This window comes from Oncorhynchus kisutch, linkage group LG28 (genome assembly GCF_002021735.2).
Source record: "Oncorhynchus kisutch isolate 150728-3 linkage group LG28, Okis_V2, whole genome shotgun sequence".
In the NCBI taxonomy this organism is placed as follows: Eukaryota; Metazoa; Chordata; class Actinopteri; order Salmoniformes; family Salmonidae; genus Oncorhynchus; species Oncorhynchus kisutch.
This window is the reverse complement of record NC_034201.2, coordinates 5,331,405-5,346,012: the sequence shown is the minus strand read 5'-3', so window position 1 is coordinate 5,346,012 and position 14,608 is coordinate 5,331,405. Positions and strand designations below refer to the sequence as shown.

Sequence of the window (14,608 nt, the reverse complement as noted above, 5' to 3'; positions counted from 1 at the left end):
ACATACCCCACGCGACTTACAGCTGTAATCGCAGCAAAAGGTGGCGCTACAAAGTATCAACTTAAGGGGGCTGAATATTTTTGCACGCCCAATTTTTCAGTTTTTGATTTGTTAAAAATGTTTGAAATATCCAATAAATGTCGTTCCACTTCATGATTGTGTCCCACTTGTTGTTGATTCTTCACAAAAAAATACAGTTTTATATCTTTATGTTTGAAGCCTGAAATGTGGCAAAAGGTCGCAAAGTTCAAGGGGGCCGAATACTTTCGCAAGGCACTGTATGTCTCTTGTTGAGTGGGTCGTTGATCTTTTATTTGACTTGAGGTTAACCAGTGACAGTGTGCTTTTTTTTTTTTCCTACCATCTGTGTATAAATACACACCCTTTTGCAGATTGTATTACTTTTGGACCTGTGATTCACCATGATTCTTTCTGATTGCTGGAGTTTGTGTGCAGCGCTGCTGATATGTCCTCTTTATATGGGTAAGTGCCCTGACATGGCTCTTACGTTCAAACTGCGGTTGTCTTCAGTTACCTTTTAGAAATGTTTGTTGCACATTTTTCCAAATTGTCCTGTATTCTGGATGATATAACAGGGGGCTGGAAAAAGGAAATACATGTACTCAAAATGAATATATTCAAGAGGGATTTTTTTTAACCACGTGTTGTATTTGATCGAAATTTACCCTCCAATACGTTTTGACTGGGTAATATTCAAAGTGGGATTTTACGTTTGGGGTGATTATATAAAAAATGATTGGATGTCATAATGAACAACATCAATGATTATTGGGGTATTATAATCCAAATACTTACACACACACACACACACACACAAAAACATATTCAGCTTTGACCTTGAACCTCATCCATTAGGCTTCTGTATACTATGAAGAATTTTGATTTGACAAAACTCTGACGTTTTCTGGTATTGTAGCCAGTTTCCCAACATGGGCCCAGTCATGCCTATGTGTAAAATACATGAACATCTTCCTGCACTGACCTCACAGGTGTCAGTGTTCTGTGTGAAGACTTCTGTAACGAGGAGAATGTGGGCATGGAAGGAGGTCATTACATTCTTACCAAGAAGCTTGAGTATGGCAGTATGCTGATATACCACTGTCCAGAAGGGTACTATCCCTATCCAGCTTTAACTCGCTTGTGTCAGAAAAGTGGAACTTGGTCACCAACTCCCCATAAAAGGCCTGTACAAAAGTGCAAGAGTGAGTAACAATTCCTTGCACTGGTATTTTTAATAAAAACAATATTTTAAATAAGCTAAACCCTACTTAAACACTGCTTCCTCCATATTTTTCCCCCTTTAGTTGTTGAATGCCCAAACCCCTTGGTTTTGGAAAATGGTTCTGTCTTTCCTTTACAAATGCAATATTTTGTCAACAATGAGACCACATATGAGTGCTACGCTGGATACACATTACGTGGCTCATCCTCCCGTGTGTGCCAACCCAATGGGAAGTGGAGTGGGGGAACACCCATTTGCAGACATGACTGTGAGTAACAAACTATATCATCTCTCTTCCTCCTTAGGACGCTCTTTTTTGTTGGTCGCACTGACCCGTTAGAAATGACGCTCAGCCTCACAGCTTACGCACAGTACGTCACGTCACCTTTCTGCCTCTCTACACACCCTCCCTCTCTGTTTCCCGCTGACATTCTCCCACATTGTCTTACAGCAGGAGGTGGAGAGCGATGTGCTGACCCTGGGATTCCGGCCGGTGCTAGGAGGTCTGGGTCAAGATTTGGCATAGAAGACAAATTGACATACCGCTGTGACGATGGCTTACATTTGCTGGGGTCAAAGGAGCGTGTATGTCAAGAGAATGGCCAATGGACTGGGACTGAGCCTAAATGTTACTGTAAGGACCCATGAAGATGCCCTAGACAATGACCCCTTTGCAAGCGGCTCAAATATACCTAAAGATTGTCACGTACAGTCCAATTTCATAGACTGCGAGAAAGAGAGATTTAACCCTGTGGGTTCTTTTGTTCTGGTTGCAGACAAGCACACGTATGACACTGCACTGGAGGTCACGGAGGCATTCGGCAGTGCAATCAGAGAGAGCCTTCAGTTGGCAGCGCCCATCGGTAGGTCTCTCTGTCACAACCAATATGTGATGTTTATCAAGTCTTTATTCTGTTGTCAATATCACCATAAGTGTGTGACATATTTGCCAAACCTTTCACGTATTTTCCTTGCGGCACCATTCCTCACACACATCTTCTTCCACCGGTGATTGTCAAAGTAAGATATCCTGCCGGTGCCTTTCAGATTACACAGATCAGGAAGGAAAGAAGATCACGATCGATAAAGCTGGAAAGCTTAACATATACATTGCTATGGACATCTCTGACAGCATTGAGGAGGATCAGTTTACTAAAGCAAGAAATGCTGTCAAGAAACTTATCACAAAGGTATGTTCACAGGTACTCACAAGGTACAACTATATATAAATGCATTTGGCTATTTCAGCCATCACTTGTTGCTGACAGGTGTATAAAATCGAGCACACAGCCATGCAATCTCCATAGACAATCATTGGCAGTAGAAGGGCCTTACTGAAGAGCTCAATGAATTTCAACGTGGCACTGTCATAGGTATGCCACCTTTCCAACAAGTCAGTTCGTCAAATTTCTGTCCTGCTAGAGCTGCCCCGTTCAACTGTAAGTGCTGTTATTGTGAAGTGGAAATGTCTAGGAGCAACAACAGCTCAGCCGCGAAGTGGTAGGCAATACAAGCTCACAGAACCGGACCGCTGACTGTGAAAGTGCATAGCGTGTAAAAATGTTCTGTCCTCAGTTGCAACGCTCACTACGAGTTAAAAACTGCCTCTGGAAGCAGCGTCAGCACAATAACTGTTCATCGGAAGCTTCATGAAATGGGTTTCCATGGCTGAGCAGCCGCACACAAGCCTAAGATCACCATGCGCAATGCCAAGCATCGGCTGGAGTGGTGTAAAGCTCACTGCCACTGGACTCTGGAGCAGTGGAAACTCGTTCTTTGGAGTGATGAATCACGCTTCGCCATCTGGCAGTCCGACAGACAGATGGGCACACAGTGCCAACTGTTACATTTGGTGGAGAAGGAATAATGGTTTGTTGAGATTGGTGTGGAAGAACTTGACTGGCCTGCACAGAGCCCATCGAACACCTTTGGAATGAATTGGAAGGCCAACTGCGAGCCAGGCCTAATCACCCAACATTAGTGCCAGACCTCACTAATGTTCTTGTGGCTGAATGGAAGCAAGTCCCCGCAGCAATGTTACAAGATAGTGTAAAGCCTTCCCAGAAGAGTGGAGGCTATTATAGCAGCAACGGGAGGGGGGGGGGACCAACTCCATATTAATGCCCATAATTTTGGATTGAGATTTGTTCAATGAGCATGTGCCTACATATCTTTGGTCATGTAGTGTATGTTATGTGGTTGCTAAATAAATTAGGTCGTAGCAGGGGATCCCTTAAAGAGATTCCCTGATACTTTTTAGCCAGTGGTTCTGAAAGTAGCTCTCACAAGCCAAAAGTGGTCCCCGAAAAATGCGTACTACGTCACATATGTGCAGATATGTGCGCTTTCTCTCTTTTTCTCGCTCTGCTGTGTGTACACTTGCTAGCTGTCACTTTTCTCATCAATATACACACAATACCACATAATGATCAAGCAAATGTAAAAAAACATTTTAAGACATTTTTGTAAATCTATTAAAAATCAAATCTGAAATATCACATTTACATAGGTATTCAGACCCTTTACTCAGTACTATGTTGAAGCACAGTTGGCAGTGATTACATCCTCGAGTCTTCTTGGGTATGACGCTACAAGCTTGGCACACCTGACGCTACAAACTTGGAGTGGTTCTCCCATTCGTCTCTGCACATCCTCTCAAACTGTGTCAGGTTGGATGGGGAATGTCGCTGCACAGCCATTTTCAGGTCCCCCGAGAGGTGTTGGATCGGGTTCAAGTCCGGGCTTTGTCTGGGCCACTCCAGGACATTCAGAGACTCCTGCGTTGTCTTGGCTGTGTGCTTAGGGTTGTTGTCCTGTTGGAAGGTAAACCTTCACCCCAGTCTGAGGTCCTGAGCACTCTGGAGCAGGTTTTCATTAAGGATCTCTCTTTACTTTGCTCTGTTCATCTTTCCCTCGATCCTGACTAGTCTCCCAGTCCCTGCAACTGAAAAACATCCCCACAGCATGATGCCGCCACCACCATGCTTCACCATAGGGATGGTGCCAGGTTTCTTCCAGACGTGACACTTGGCATTCAGGCCAAAGGGTTCAATCTTGGTTTCATCAGACCAGAGAATCTTGATTCTCATGGTCTGAGAGCCTTTAGGTGCCTTTTGTCAAACTCCAAGCAACCTTTAGGTGTCTGTTACTGAGGAGTGGCTTTCGTCTGGCCACTCTACGATAAAGGCCTGATTAGTGGAGTATTGCAGAGATGGTTGTCCTTCTGGAAGGTTCTCCCATCTCCACAGAGGACCTCTTGATGTCACGCCCTGACCATAGAGAGCCCTTGGTTCTAGGGGGGTGTTCTAGTCATTTTGTTTCTATGTTTTGGGATTGAGTTTGGTTCCCAATTAGAGGCAGCTGATTATCGTTGTCTCTAATTGGGGATCATACTTAAGGGTTCCCTGTTCTCACCTGTTTTGTGGGATATTATTTTGTGTTTTGTGCACGTGCACGTGCACCACGTATTCACGTTTCGTTGTTAGTTTATTTAATTTATTGTTTTGTTTTGTTTGGAACAAAACATTCGCTGCGCCTTGGTCCGTCTCTCCTCACGAACGTGACACTGGAGCTCTGTCAGAGTGACCATTTGGGTTCTTGTTCAGCTCAGTTTGGCAAGGCGGCCAGCTCTAGGAAGAGTCTTGGCTTATTGTTTGAACTCGAATTGGGCTGGCCCACGTGAGGAAAATGTAGGCAAAATGGCACATCACAGCTTCCAGAAAAACAGTTATTTTGTGGCGAATTTGAGGTGAAACAGTAATTCTGCTCATAGATTATGTATTTATGAACTACACATTGACACATCCATCCCAAAGTGGGAGGTTTAAATCATACTCAGTATTCGCAAAAGTTCTAGAGCATGTCTTCTTAACCCTAAATGTAGGCACATAACACAAAAATGACTGACACTATGCCTTCAGTTATTGTTCACCACAGTTTTCCACTCACATTCTTTGACACATGTCTAAATGTAATTCTGTCCTGCACCTTGTGCTTTCACAGGTCAGCTCCTTCGCAGTCAGCCCAAATTACGAAATCCTTTTCTTCGCATCCGACGTATTCGAAGTTGTCAACATATTGGATTTTTTGGGAGAAAAAAGAAAAAAACTTGAAGAAGTCTTGGCTGACTTGGACAACTTTAATTATGGAGGTGAGCAAAGATTGACCTTGCATGTATTTACATCATCATCATTGCCCAAACTATACACTCAACCAGTTATCCATAAACTTGACAAATAGTGTGTGTGTGTGTGTGTGTGTGTGTGTGTGTGTGTGTGTGTGTGTGTGTGTGTGTGTGTGTGTGTGTGTGTGTGTGTGTGTGTGTGTGTGTGTGCGTGCGTGCGTGCGTGCACGTGTGTGCGTGCACGTGTGTGTGTGTGTGTTTGGGTGTGTGTATTTTTTCACAGAGAGACAAAATGTTGGGACCAATCTCAACCTTGCTTTTAAAACCATCCTGGAACGCATGGCTATCCAAAAACAACGGAATGAAACTTTATTCAAAGAGGTCCACCACGTCCTCATATTTTTCACAGATGGTACTGTAGTACTACTTGTCTATGTATATTTGTTTGGAAAGTATTTGACTTGCATTATTGATTGCAGCTTATTTTTGTTAATCCTTTTTTAAAGCTTCTGTTCAGCGTTTGGTCAGCTCAGTAATAATCTCTTGACTGTCTTTTCTTGCAGGTGCTTTCAACATGGGGGGTAGGCCCGACGACACAGTGGCCAAAGTCAGGGAAATGGTCTACATGAATCAAAAGGAAGAAAGGGATCAATATCTTGGTGAGGTCAAAGTCATTTGTGTTGTCATGACATTGGTATTTTATTTGGATCCCCCCATTAGCTGTTCCTAAAGCAGCAGCTACTCTTCCTGGGGGTCCACACAAAGCGTGAGAAGCATGACATAATAGAGAACATTAATAGACGAGAACAGCCGAAGGACAGAACCGCATTCAACGACAACTTGACCTTCTAGTCTTAACTATTCATTCCCTGTATACAGGTTGTCTTTCTAACTATAGACTGACCCAGGTCTACATCATGCACACAACAGTTGGCTCGAGAAGGATGATCCAAACATCAATGGTTTGTGGCACTGTACAATATTCAAATCCATTCGAGCCGGCTACCATCTCAAGTATATAAATGTTCTTTTTTTGGGGACCAACTTATTATTTCGTTTTGTAGAAGAAGAAAACGTGTGTATGAAGGGGTGGGGGGGGGGGGGGGGGGGGGGTTACAGGTACAAAAAATAGTACATCAAAGAAAAGGCTTCCAAAGTTAACCCCAACCCATTGAGGGATTGGCATATTTGAATCATCAATTGGAGACGATTTCCGTTTCAAGACAGGCCAGGCCTTCCTTTTCACCTACGGAAACCTTGTTACGACTTTTACTTCCTCTAGATAGTCAAGTTTGATCGTCTTCTCGGCGCTTGGACATTCCAGGATTTCAAAGGTGTACCAACCACCAACCAAGTCAATAAAGTTAGTTCTAAAAAATAAAATAACAATTTTCAATTGATACTTGGAATACTTAAAAAAGTTTGCCAATACAACACTCGGCCTCCCATGCTAACCATTCTAGTCTATCAAAAGCTTTTTTCTGCATGGAGAGATAATTACAGCCCAAGGAGCTGTTGTTTCTGATGGAGTATCTTAGATATGTAATAGTCGAAGGAGGTTATCTGAGGATGAACGCTTTATAAACGAACCGCTTTCGTCCAAGTGGACCTATTTAGGTAAGTAAGTCTCGAGACGGGATGGCAACATTTTAGAAAACAGTTTAATATTTGTGTTTATCAAAGATGGGGGGGTAGTGAGAACACTGGGAGAATCTAAATTTAAAGCTAAATTTATCTAAAGCTAAATTTGTGTTGTGTTCACATTTCTCCCAAATTAACTTTTGTGAATAGCTGTATTAATCATTTAGCGCAATAGTCGACCTAATTGATTCCAAAATGTTAAATAGACCTAAGGAGGAATACCATCCCGTTCAGGAAATGTGCCTTTATTCATGCCATCCAATGCCTTTTGGAGTTCATTGAGAGAGATTTGGGCTCCCGGCGAGGTGGCTTCCTTTTTTAGAAAGGACTTAGTCTGGCTTGGTGTAGATTTACAATCAGAAGTGTACAGTTCTTTATAGAAGTGAGAGAATCTTGGAGCAATCTTATAGTAATTCCCCTGTTTCAGATGTAATAGTTGCTTTATCAGTTAATTGATCATTACTGCATAGCTTGTTGGCCGGTAAACGACTGTGACGATTACCATGGAAGAAATGGTCGAGTCTTACTCAATGGATGGCAAATTCTGCTCTGTCTTATCAGTAAATGATGTTCTGTCTTGACTTTAGAAAGAGTAGTAGCTACCTGGTCTGAAAAGAGGGTTTCTTGAGAACGCTCTAACACGGTTAACAGCATTTCCAAATTCTTTCAAGTAAAAAAAGCCATATTACAACATATGTTGTATAAGTGCTCTAGAACCTCTTCGTTCATATACACCACCGTGTTATACAATAAGACCGTGACAAGAAAAAGACAACTGTCACACAGTGGCGGAATAATTTCAACTGCACGTATGTTTGTTTCATCAACATCTGTCCGGTGAAGTCCACAAAGCAAATATTGCAGCATGGTCAAGCAAGTTCATGTTTTCGACAGTTTACTAAATAAATAACGACTGATTTAGAACCATGGAGTTGCAGCAAGGCAGCACATAGACGACAGGAGCCTCCGCTATTCCAGCACCATTCCTTTTTTTGATTTTTTAGATTTAAACATTTGAGGTAGGCTATTTGATCACACCGGTAATAGATACGTTGTTGTATTACTTGTGAGGCACAGGTGAGTGAGCTTACATTTAAATAATTAGCTTTTTATTTGTATTTTTCTGGGCTGATGGTGCCTCCATCTGACAGTCAGTCTCAGTGGAGGGAGAGAGCAGCAGACTGAGGGCCTGCCTCTCAACATCCCTCTTCTCTCCCTTTCCTCCACTGACCAAAAACCCTCTCAACATCCCTCTTCTCTCCCTTTCCTCCACTGACCAAAAACCCTCTCAACATCCCTCTTCTCTCCCTTTCCTCCACTGACCAAAAACCCTCTCAACATCCCTCTTCTCTCCCTTTCCTCCACTGACCAAAAAGGGACACCGTCCTCCAGCGGATGCCGAAACTCGAGTGGCACTGCATTATTTCTGCCTCAATGCAAATTCATGTTGCTCCTATGAACAAAGAAAGTGACATTTTCCTCAATACTAAGAAATACCCAAGGCGCTAATAATAACAACAACGTAAGCTTATAGATACACTTTCCTTCTCATTCCTTACTGCTGCAGTGCTTGTTGTAGCGCCGAGTGGAAATAGGAAGAATGAACATGTTATGTATTATATAAGTGTTGAATAAAAAGTGTTGACAGTGCCTAGTAAGAACTTAAATATGAACTCACTCATAAAAACAGCATCTCTTTGCTGTATTCGTTGACAGTCTCTCTGTCTAGTCTTGGTTTTAAACATTTTGAGATGTCACATTATCAACTTTGCTGTAGCTTTCTTTTATGCCTGCTACTTTACTGCATGCATTGTAATCTGAGCCATCCGATTGGCCAGCTGTAGGACTATAGTGCATTTGATTTGCTCTCTGGGCCAGCAGATTTTGTACCTTCAGACACATGAAATAGTTCAAAATGGCACAAGTTCGCCTACCCAGAATACAGTGCAGCTGAATCGGGTGCACCTACGACCAACAGCCTGAGATTTATTTTTAAACAAATAGGAACACAAGGCTTTATCGTTGTTTGTTTTACTAAAAATGTTTGGTGACCAACCAAGAATGCCTTGGAGATCAACCAGTCGATTGCGACGACCGGTTGGTGACCACTGCTTTAGAAAGTTGAGTGAAGTTCAATCTCGTGCTTCTCTCTGTGGGCTGATATTTCTTCTGCGTGCATGGCAATCTTAATTCATAGTTATTTTGCAAAAGAAAGCCACACGTTTCAATATGCCAACAGAACCAGAACTCCTAGGTCTATTACCTAAGTATGTGAATGTTCTTGATTCATCTAATGACTAATGTTTTGGGTACTTCCTTTTGTTTTTGTTTTTTTAGATATCTATGTTTTTGGTGTCGGAAGTGAAATCTTTGATGAAGATATCCAGCCACTTGTGACAAAACGGGATAATGAGGACCACTACTTTAAACTAAAGGATGGTACAGAATTGGAAGAAACCTTTGATAAAATAATTGGTGAGTCCTTCTAATTTGACCAGCAAATATGGCAGTGTGTCTCTGCATGGACTTTGTTCCCTCAGAGAGTGCTATATTTGAGAGTCTTTGTGTCAGTGTGTTGAGCCACCTCTCTCCTCTATGTAGATGAGAGCAAGGTTGTGGGTCTATGCGGGCTCCATAGAAACTACGATCATGACACCGCAGACACCATACGTGTAAGATATCCCTGGATGGCAAGGATTGGCATCCCGGTAATTACTCATGCCTCATTTTTCTAAATGTAAACTATTTGTAATGCTTGATTATTCATCAATGCACCAGTGGCCTTTCTTCATGATCATATTTGATTTAGTGTGCAGTGCACTGTGTTAAGGTATCATTGCCAATGCAATACATGACAGCTGTACTAAATTAGTTTGAATTCCAATTAGAAATGAATTGGATAGCTAGCCAGCAGATCTCACCTTTCATTTTAGGCTGGAATTCAATCATCACTCGTGGTGTGTTTCTGCAATGCAATTTCTCAGGTTGTTTGTGCTTTGGGAGAGTGATAAACAACATTATGGCTGACAAACCTCCCAGACTGTATCCTGTCCCATCCCAGTGCACACCAAGATTGACATATTGTGGACCTTTTTAATTAGAATAATATAAAATTGATCAGAAATACATTATAAACATTGTTAATGTTGTAAATGACTATTGTAGCTGGAAACGGCAGATTTTTCAATGGAATATCTACATAGGCGTACAGAGGCCCATTATCAGCAACCATCACTCCTGTGTTCCAATGGCACGTTGGGAATTATTATTATTTTTTCTTTAAAAAACAAGGACATCTCTGTGACCCCAAACTCTTGAACGGCAGTGTATGTGTCCCTCTCTCTCTCATTTTTCTCTCTCGTGCAGAGGGCAAATTGTATTGAATTGGCTACTAAGGTAGATGGCATAACGTCAGATAATCTGAAGGATGGTGTCACTGAAAACTTCCTGTGATAATCTGCTTGCATGTTGTCATTGACAGTATTTATGTTTCAACCCCTCTCTCCTGATCCCGTCAGCATGAGGATGGAAGTTATGGTAAATGCATGGGGTCTCTGGTCACTCCCCGCTTCATCTTGACTGCTGCTCACTGCTTCAAGTTCACAGACACAGCAGATAAAATCAAGATTACGATTGGCAAAAATCCAGGTGCAACCAGCCACTCCTTCAAAAACATTTCCACTTACACCCAAAGTTTTTTTTAAACTAGTACAACTTGTTTTTTCATGTGTTTATCGTCATTGCCAGAATATATGTCAGGATGCCACAACTATTCTAGGAAATAGGTTTGCTAATTTATACTCCGGTCCTGTCCCCTAACAGTTCTAACAGGATCACGAATAATATTACACCCTAATTATGATATCAAAGCCAAAGAGAAAGAGGGGGTAAAGGAGTTCTATGATTATGACGTAGCTCTCATCAAACTGAAGAATGATGTGGATATCTCTATCAGCATAAGGTAAGAAACATACGGTCAGGTGCAAAAATGATTGGCACCCTTGATAAAGACGAGCAAAAAAGACTATGAAATAAATCCTACAAATACTGAGCTATATTGCATGCTAAAATACATTGGGAAATTATTTTTTACTAAAACAATTGCTCAGAGAAAGAGATTTTGTTTGAAAATAAGTTATATACATTTTTTTGTTTGTTTGTTTTTTTAACGATGGGGGTATAAATTATTGGCACCCCTGTTTACAATGCTCCAGCACCCTCCTTCTTGTGAGGATAACGACACTGGGCCTTTTTCTAAAATGTTTAATGAGATTGGGGGTACATTGGGAGGAATCTTAGACCAACTTGGTTATCTTTTTGAGATGTACTTGTTGAACAAAATCTATTTCTCTGAGCAAATGTATTAGTAGAAAATACTATGATGTTCACACAAATTGCATACAATATAGCTCAGAATTTGTATAATTTATTTTATAGTATTTTTTTGCTCATCTTGACATGTTCCAAGGGAGACAATCATTTGACCTCTATGTGTTATGATGCAGAAGGAACAAGAATGAACACAGTGATGAAGTTTTTTAAAAATGTATCTTAATCTAAGTAATCCAGCTGTTTGGAGTAATGTGTGAAACACAGTTTCTTTCATGAATTCTTACTTTACTGTCTTCCTCAGACCGATTTGCATACCTTGCACCAAGGAAACAAGTGGTGCTTTAAGATTGTCGGGAGAGGAAATCACCTGCAAGCAACAAGGTGCAATTACAGCACACAGCCTATCCATCAAGATGCACACAACCTGATATAGAAAGGTTCAATTAGGCACCGTATGTTACCTCGTCTCATGTATTTCTCTCCTTGCAGAAGAGCTCTTGTTAAAAAATCCATTTGAAGAAGTCAGTTTCATGTCACATGATAAGGACAGGGAAAACAATCATGATCAGCGGAGCGATGCCAAACTTAAGCTCCTGGATCAGGTGAGTGCTTGTATGATGTCTGACCACACAGACAGACCCACCAACGGGTCACTTAAAATGTTCCTGTTTTTGGAAGAAAAGCACATTTTTGGTCCATTAAAATAACATAAAATTGATCAGAAATACAGTATAAACATTGTTAATGTTGTAAATGACTATTGTAGCTGGAAACGGCAGATTTTTCAATGGAATATCTACATAGGCATACAGAGGCCCATTATCAGCAACCATCACTCCTGTGTTCCAATGGCACGTTGGGAATTATTATTATTTTTTCTTTAAAAAACAAGGACATCTCTGTGACCCCAAACTCTTGAACGGCAGTGTATGTGTCCCTCTCTCTCTCATTTTTCTCTCTCGTGCAGAGGGCGAATTGTATTGAATTGGCTACTAAGGTAGATGGCATAACGTCAAATAATCTGAAGGATGTTGTCACTGAAAACTTCCTGTGCTCGGGTGGTCGTCAACCTACTAGAGATCATGTTGCCTGCAAAGGTATGTTTAATACATAATGGAACATTGTGTGATGCACTCACTGTCTAAGTTATTCTAAAATATTTTAAAAATCAATGGATTGAGAAAATCTCTAGTTTTAAAACAGTAGTGTTGTAATTTTCTAAAAGAAAAGGTTCCCATTACTTCGTCTTACATTACCACTTCATTGTGTGTGTGTTTGTGTGTGTGTGTTTGTGTGTGTGTGTGTGTACACAGGTGACTCCGGTGGTGCTCTGTTTAAGAACTATGATGATTATCGCACAATCCAGGTTAGAGACACTTATTTACAGCAGATACATTGGCACTAGACACCACCTACAGAGGCGAGCAGTAAGAAAGTGGCAACTTTCTGTGCATTTGCCTCGTACTTTTCGCTCTATCCTTTTGTGTACATGGGATTTTACATATTTATTTATGCAAAATGTATTTGTAAACCTCTGGGGTCTCCTGTAATCTACAGTTGATGTACATGAATTAGTACTGACACCGCTTCCATTCTTCAAAGGTTGGATTGATCAGCTGGGGCACCAAGAATCTGTGCCCTGATGGTAACAACGACGTCCAACAGGAGTCTGGCGATGACTCCAGAGATTTCCACATCAACCTTTTTAAAGTTGTGCCATTTCTGAAGAAGCATCTGGGGGATGACACACAAGATTATGCACCACTTCAGTTTTTAGACAAATAGAGACAGCGATGAAGGTGTGCGTTTTTAACAAAGTTTCATGATCATGTGATAATGTCGTTCTGGCACTGAACATGATAATGTGTCCGAAAAATAGTTTGCTGAACTGTAGTTATCAATGAAAGTGTGTTCATTAACTGAATTCGAAGATGAAAGTGTGTTCTTTGCTAGTGCTGATAATAAACTCAAACTCATTAACTGAATTATAAGATGAAAGTGTGTTCTTTACTAGGGCTGAGGAACTCATTAACTGAATTTGAAGCATTTCCTTTCTGTAAGTCCCTGAATAACGCCAGCTCTGAAATACCCTTTTCGCTGTATCCCTTCTGTGTTGGCCATAATGCATACATATGGTATTGTGAGTCGGATCTACAAACACCAAAGCAGCATCAGCATCAGGATCTGGTCGAAGGTCCGGGACCGGGGACGGGACGGGACGGGGGGGACGGGGGACTATATGGACACTTCTGACCTGCAAAATGGTATTTAGTTTAAAAATGTGTTAAAATGAGTGTTAGGATTAAGGTTAGTGTCAAGTTTAAGGGCTTGGTTAAGGTTAGGGTCCGCTTTAGATTATGGTTAGTAGTTTTCCAGGTCAGTAGTTTCCTTATAGGACTTCCCAGGTCAGGGGGGGTTGGCATGTTTATTTTTATTTTTTTGTTTATACAGAGAAATCATTGTGTTTCCAAAAGTAGAAGAGGTGGCATATACAGTACCCACGGATTCACAAAGAATATCACAAAGATTCACAAAGAATATCACAAAAAGAATATCATGAGTTTGGTTGAACTGTCTATCCCATCATATAACTCAGACAAGTTTAATTAAAGACATGTCAGACTTCCGTCTTTTGAAGGCAATCTTATATTCTGGGTTATATGATGGGATAGACAGTTCAACCAAACTCATGATACATTTTTTGTGATATTCTTTGTGAATCCGTGGGTACTGTATATGCCACCATTATTATGTAAATGTCAAAGATGAAAACATTACAGAGGTTGAAGATAATATCTTCAGCCTAGCACAAAGGGGACCTTTGAAGCAGAACTCTTTATGATAGTCAAGTTTTCTCCATTGCTCCTGTAGCCAAAACCACTGCTGTAAAAAACAACAATTGCATCATAGGACATCATTGCAATATTAATTGAGCAATATTGTACTGGTCATGTCTTACGTCGAGATAAATACAGTAAGTTAAGCTAGTTAGCTAACTCAAACCTTTAAGCTAACTTTAACATTACCTCAAGCAAGACATCACTCAGCCTGTTCTCATAGACTAGACGTAACATAGTAAAAGTACATCCGGAACCCTCAAATTAGTATGATATTATGTTTGGTATGGTTACATAAGACAGAATGTTACTGAAAAGTGGAATGGAAAGACTAGGAACTAAAGCTAAGCAAAGAGATATATTCAATCCACTAAACATGTGCATTTAACATAGAAACATCGCTATTTTTAGGAAATGTTTTTTAGTGGTATG

General features: G+C 40.9%; 1 protein-coding gene across 1 annotated transcript; it reads left to right on the top strand.

Moving 5' to 3' along the window:
• Positions 1 to 311: 311 nt before the first annotated feature.
• Positions 312 to 13,324, top strand: LOC109872818 (complement factor B). Its single transcript, XM_031808452.1, has 18 exons — positions 312 to 483; positions 1,011 to 1,223; positions 1,326 to 1,511; positions 1,695 to 1,877; positions 2,020 to 2,106; positions 2,291 to 2,433; positions 5,246 to 5,393; positions 5,650 to 5,778; positions 5,930 to 6,025; positions 9,345 to 9,482; positions 9,609 to 9,715; positions 10,526 to 10,655; positions 10,830 to 10,968; positions 11,641 to 11,720; positions 11,829 to 11,941; positions 12,307 to 12,436; positions 12,653 to 12,705; positions 12,942 to 13,324. Exons 1-18 carry the CDS (start codon positions 423 to 425, stop codon positions 13,122 to 13,124), a joined length of 2,319 nt encoding a protein of 772 aa, XP_031664312.1. The 5' UTR covers positions 312 to 422; the 3' UTR covers positions 13,125 to 13,324.
• The last annotated feature ends 1,284 nt before the right edge of the window (positions 13,325 to 14,608 follow it).

Excerpts from the sequence above, each read along its gene's own strand:
- LOC109872818 (XM_031808452.1), top strand. The coding sequence starts at position 423 with ATGATTCTTTCTGATTGCTGGAGTTTGTGTGCAGCGCTGCTGATATGT. Across the intron at positions 484-1,010 it reads GATATGTCCTCTTTATATGG|GTGTCAGTGTTCTGTGTGAA; the intron begins GTAAGTGCCCTG and ends CTGACCTCACAG. Across the intron at positions 5,779-5,929 it reads CCTCATATTTTTCACAGATG|GTGCTTTCAACATGGGGGGT; the intron begins GTACTGTAGTAC and ends CTTTTCTTGCAG.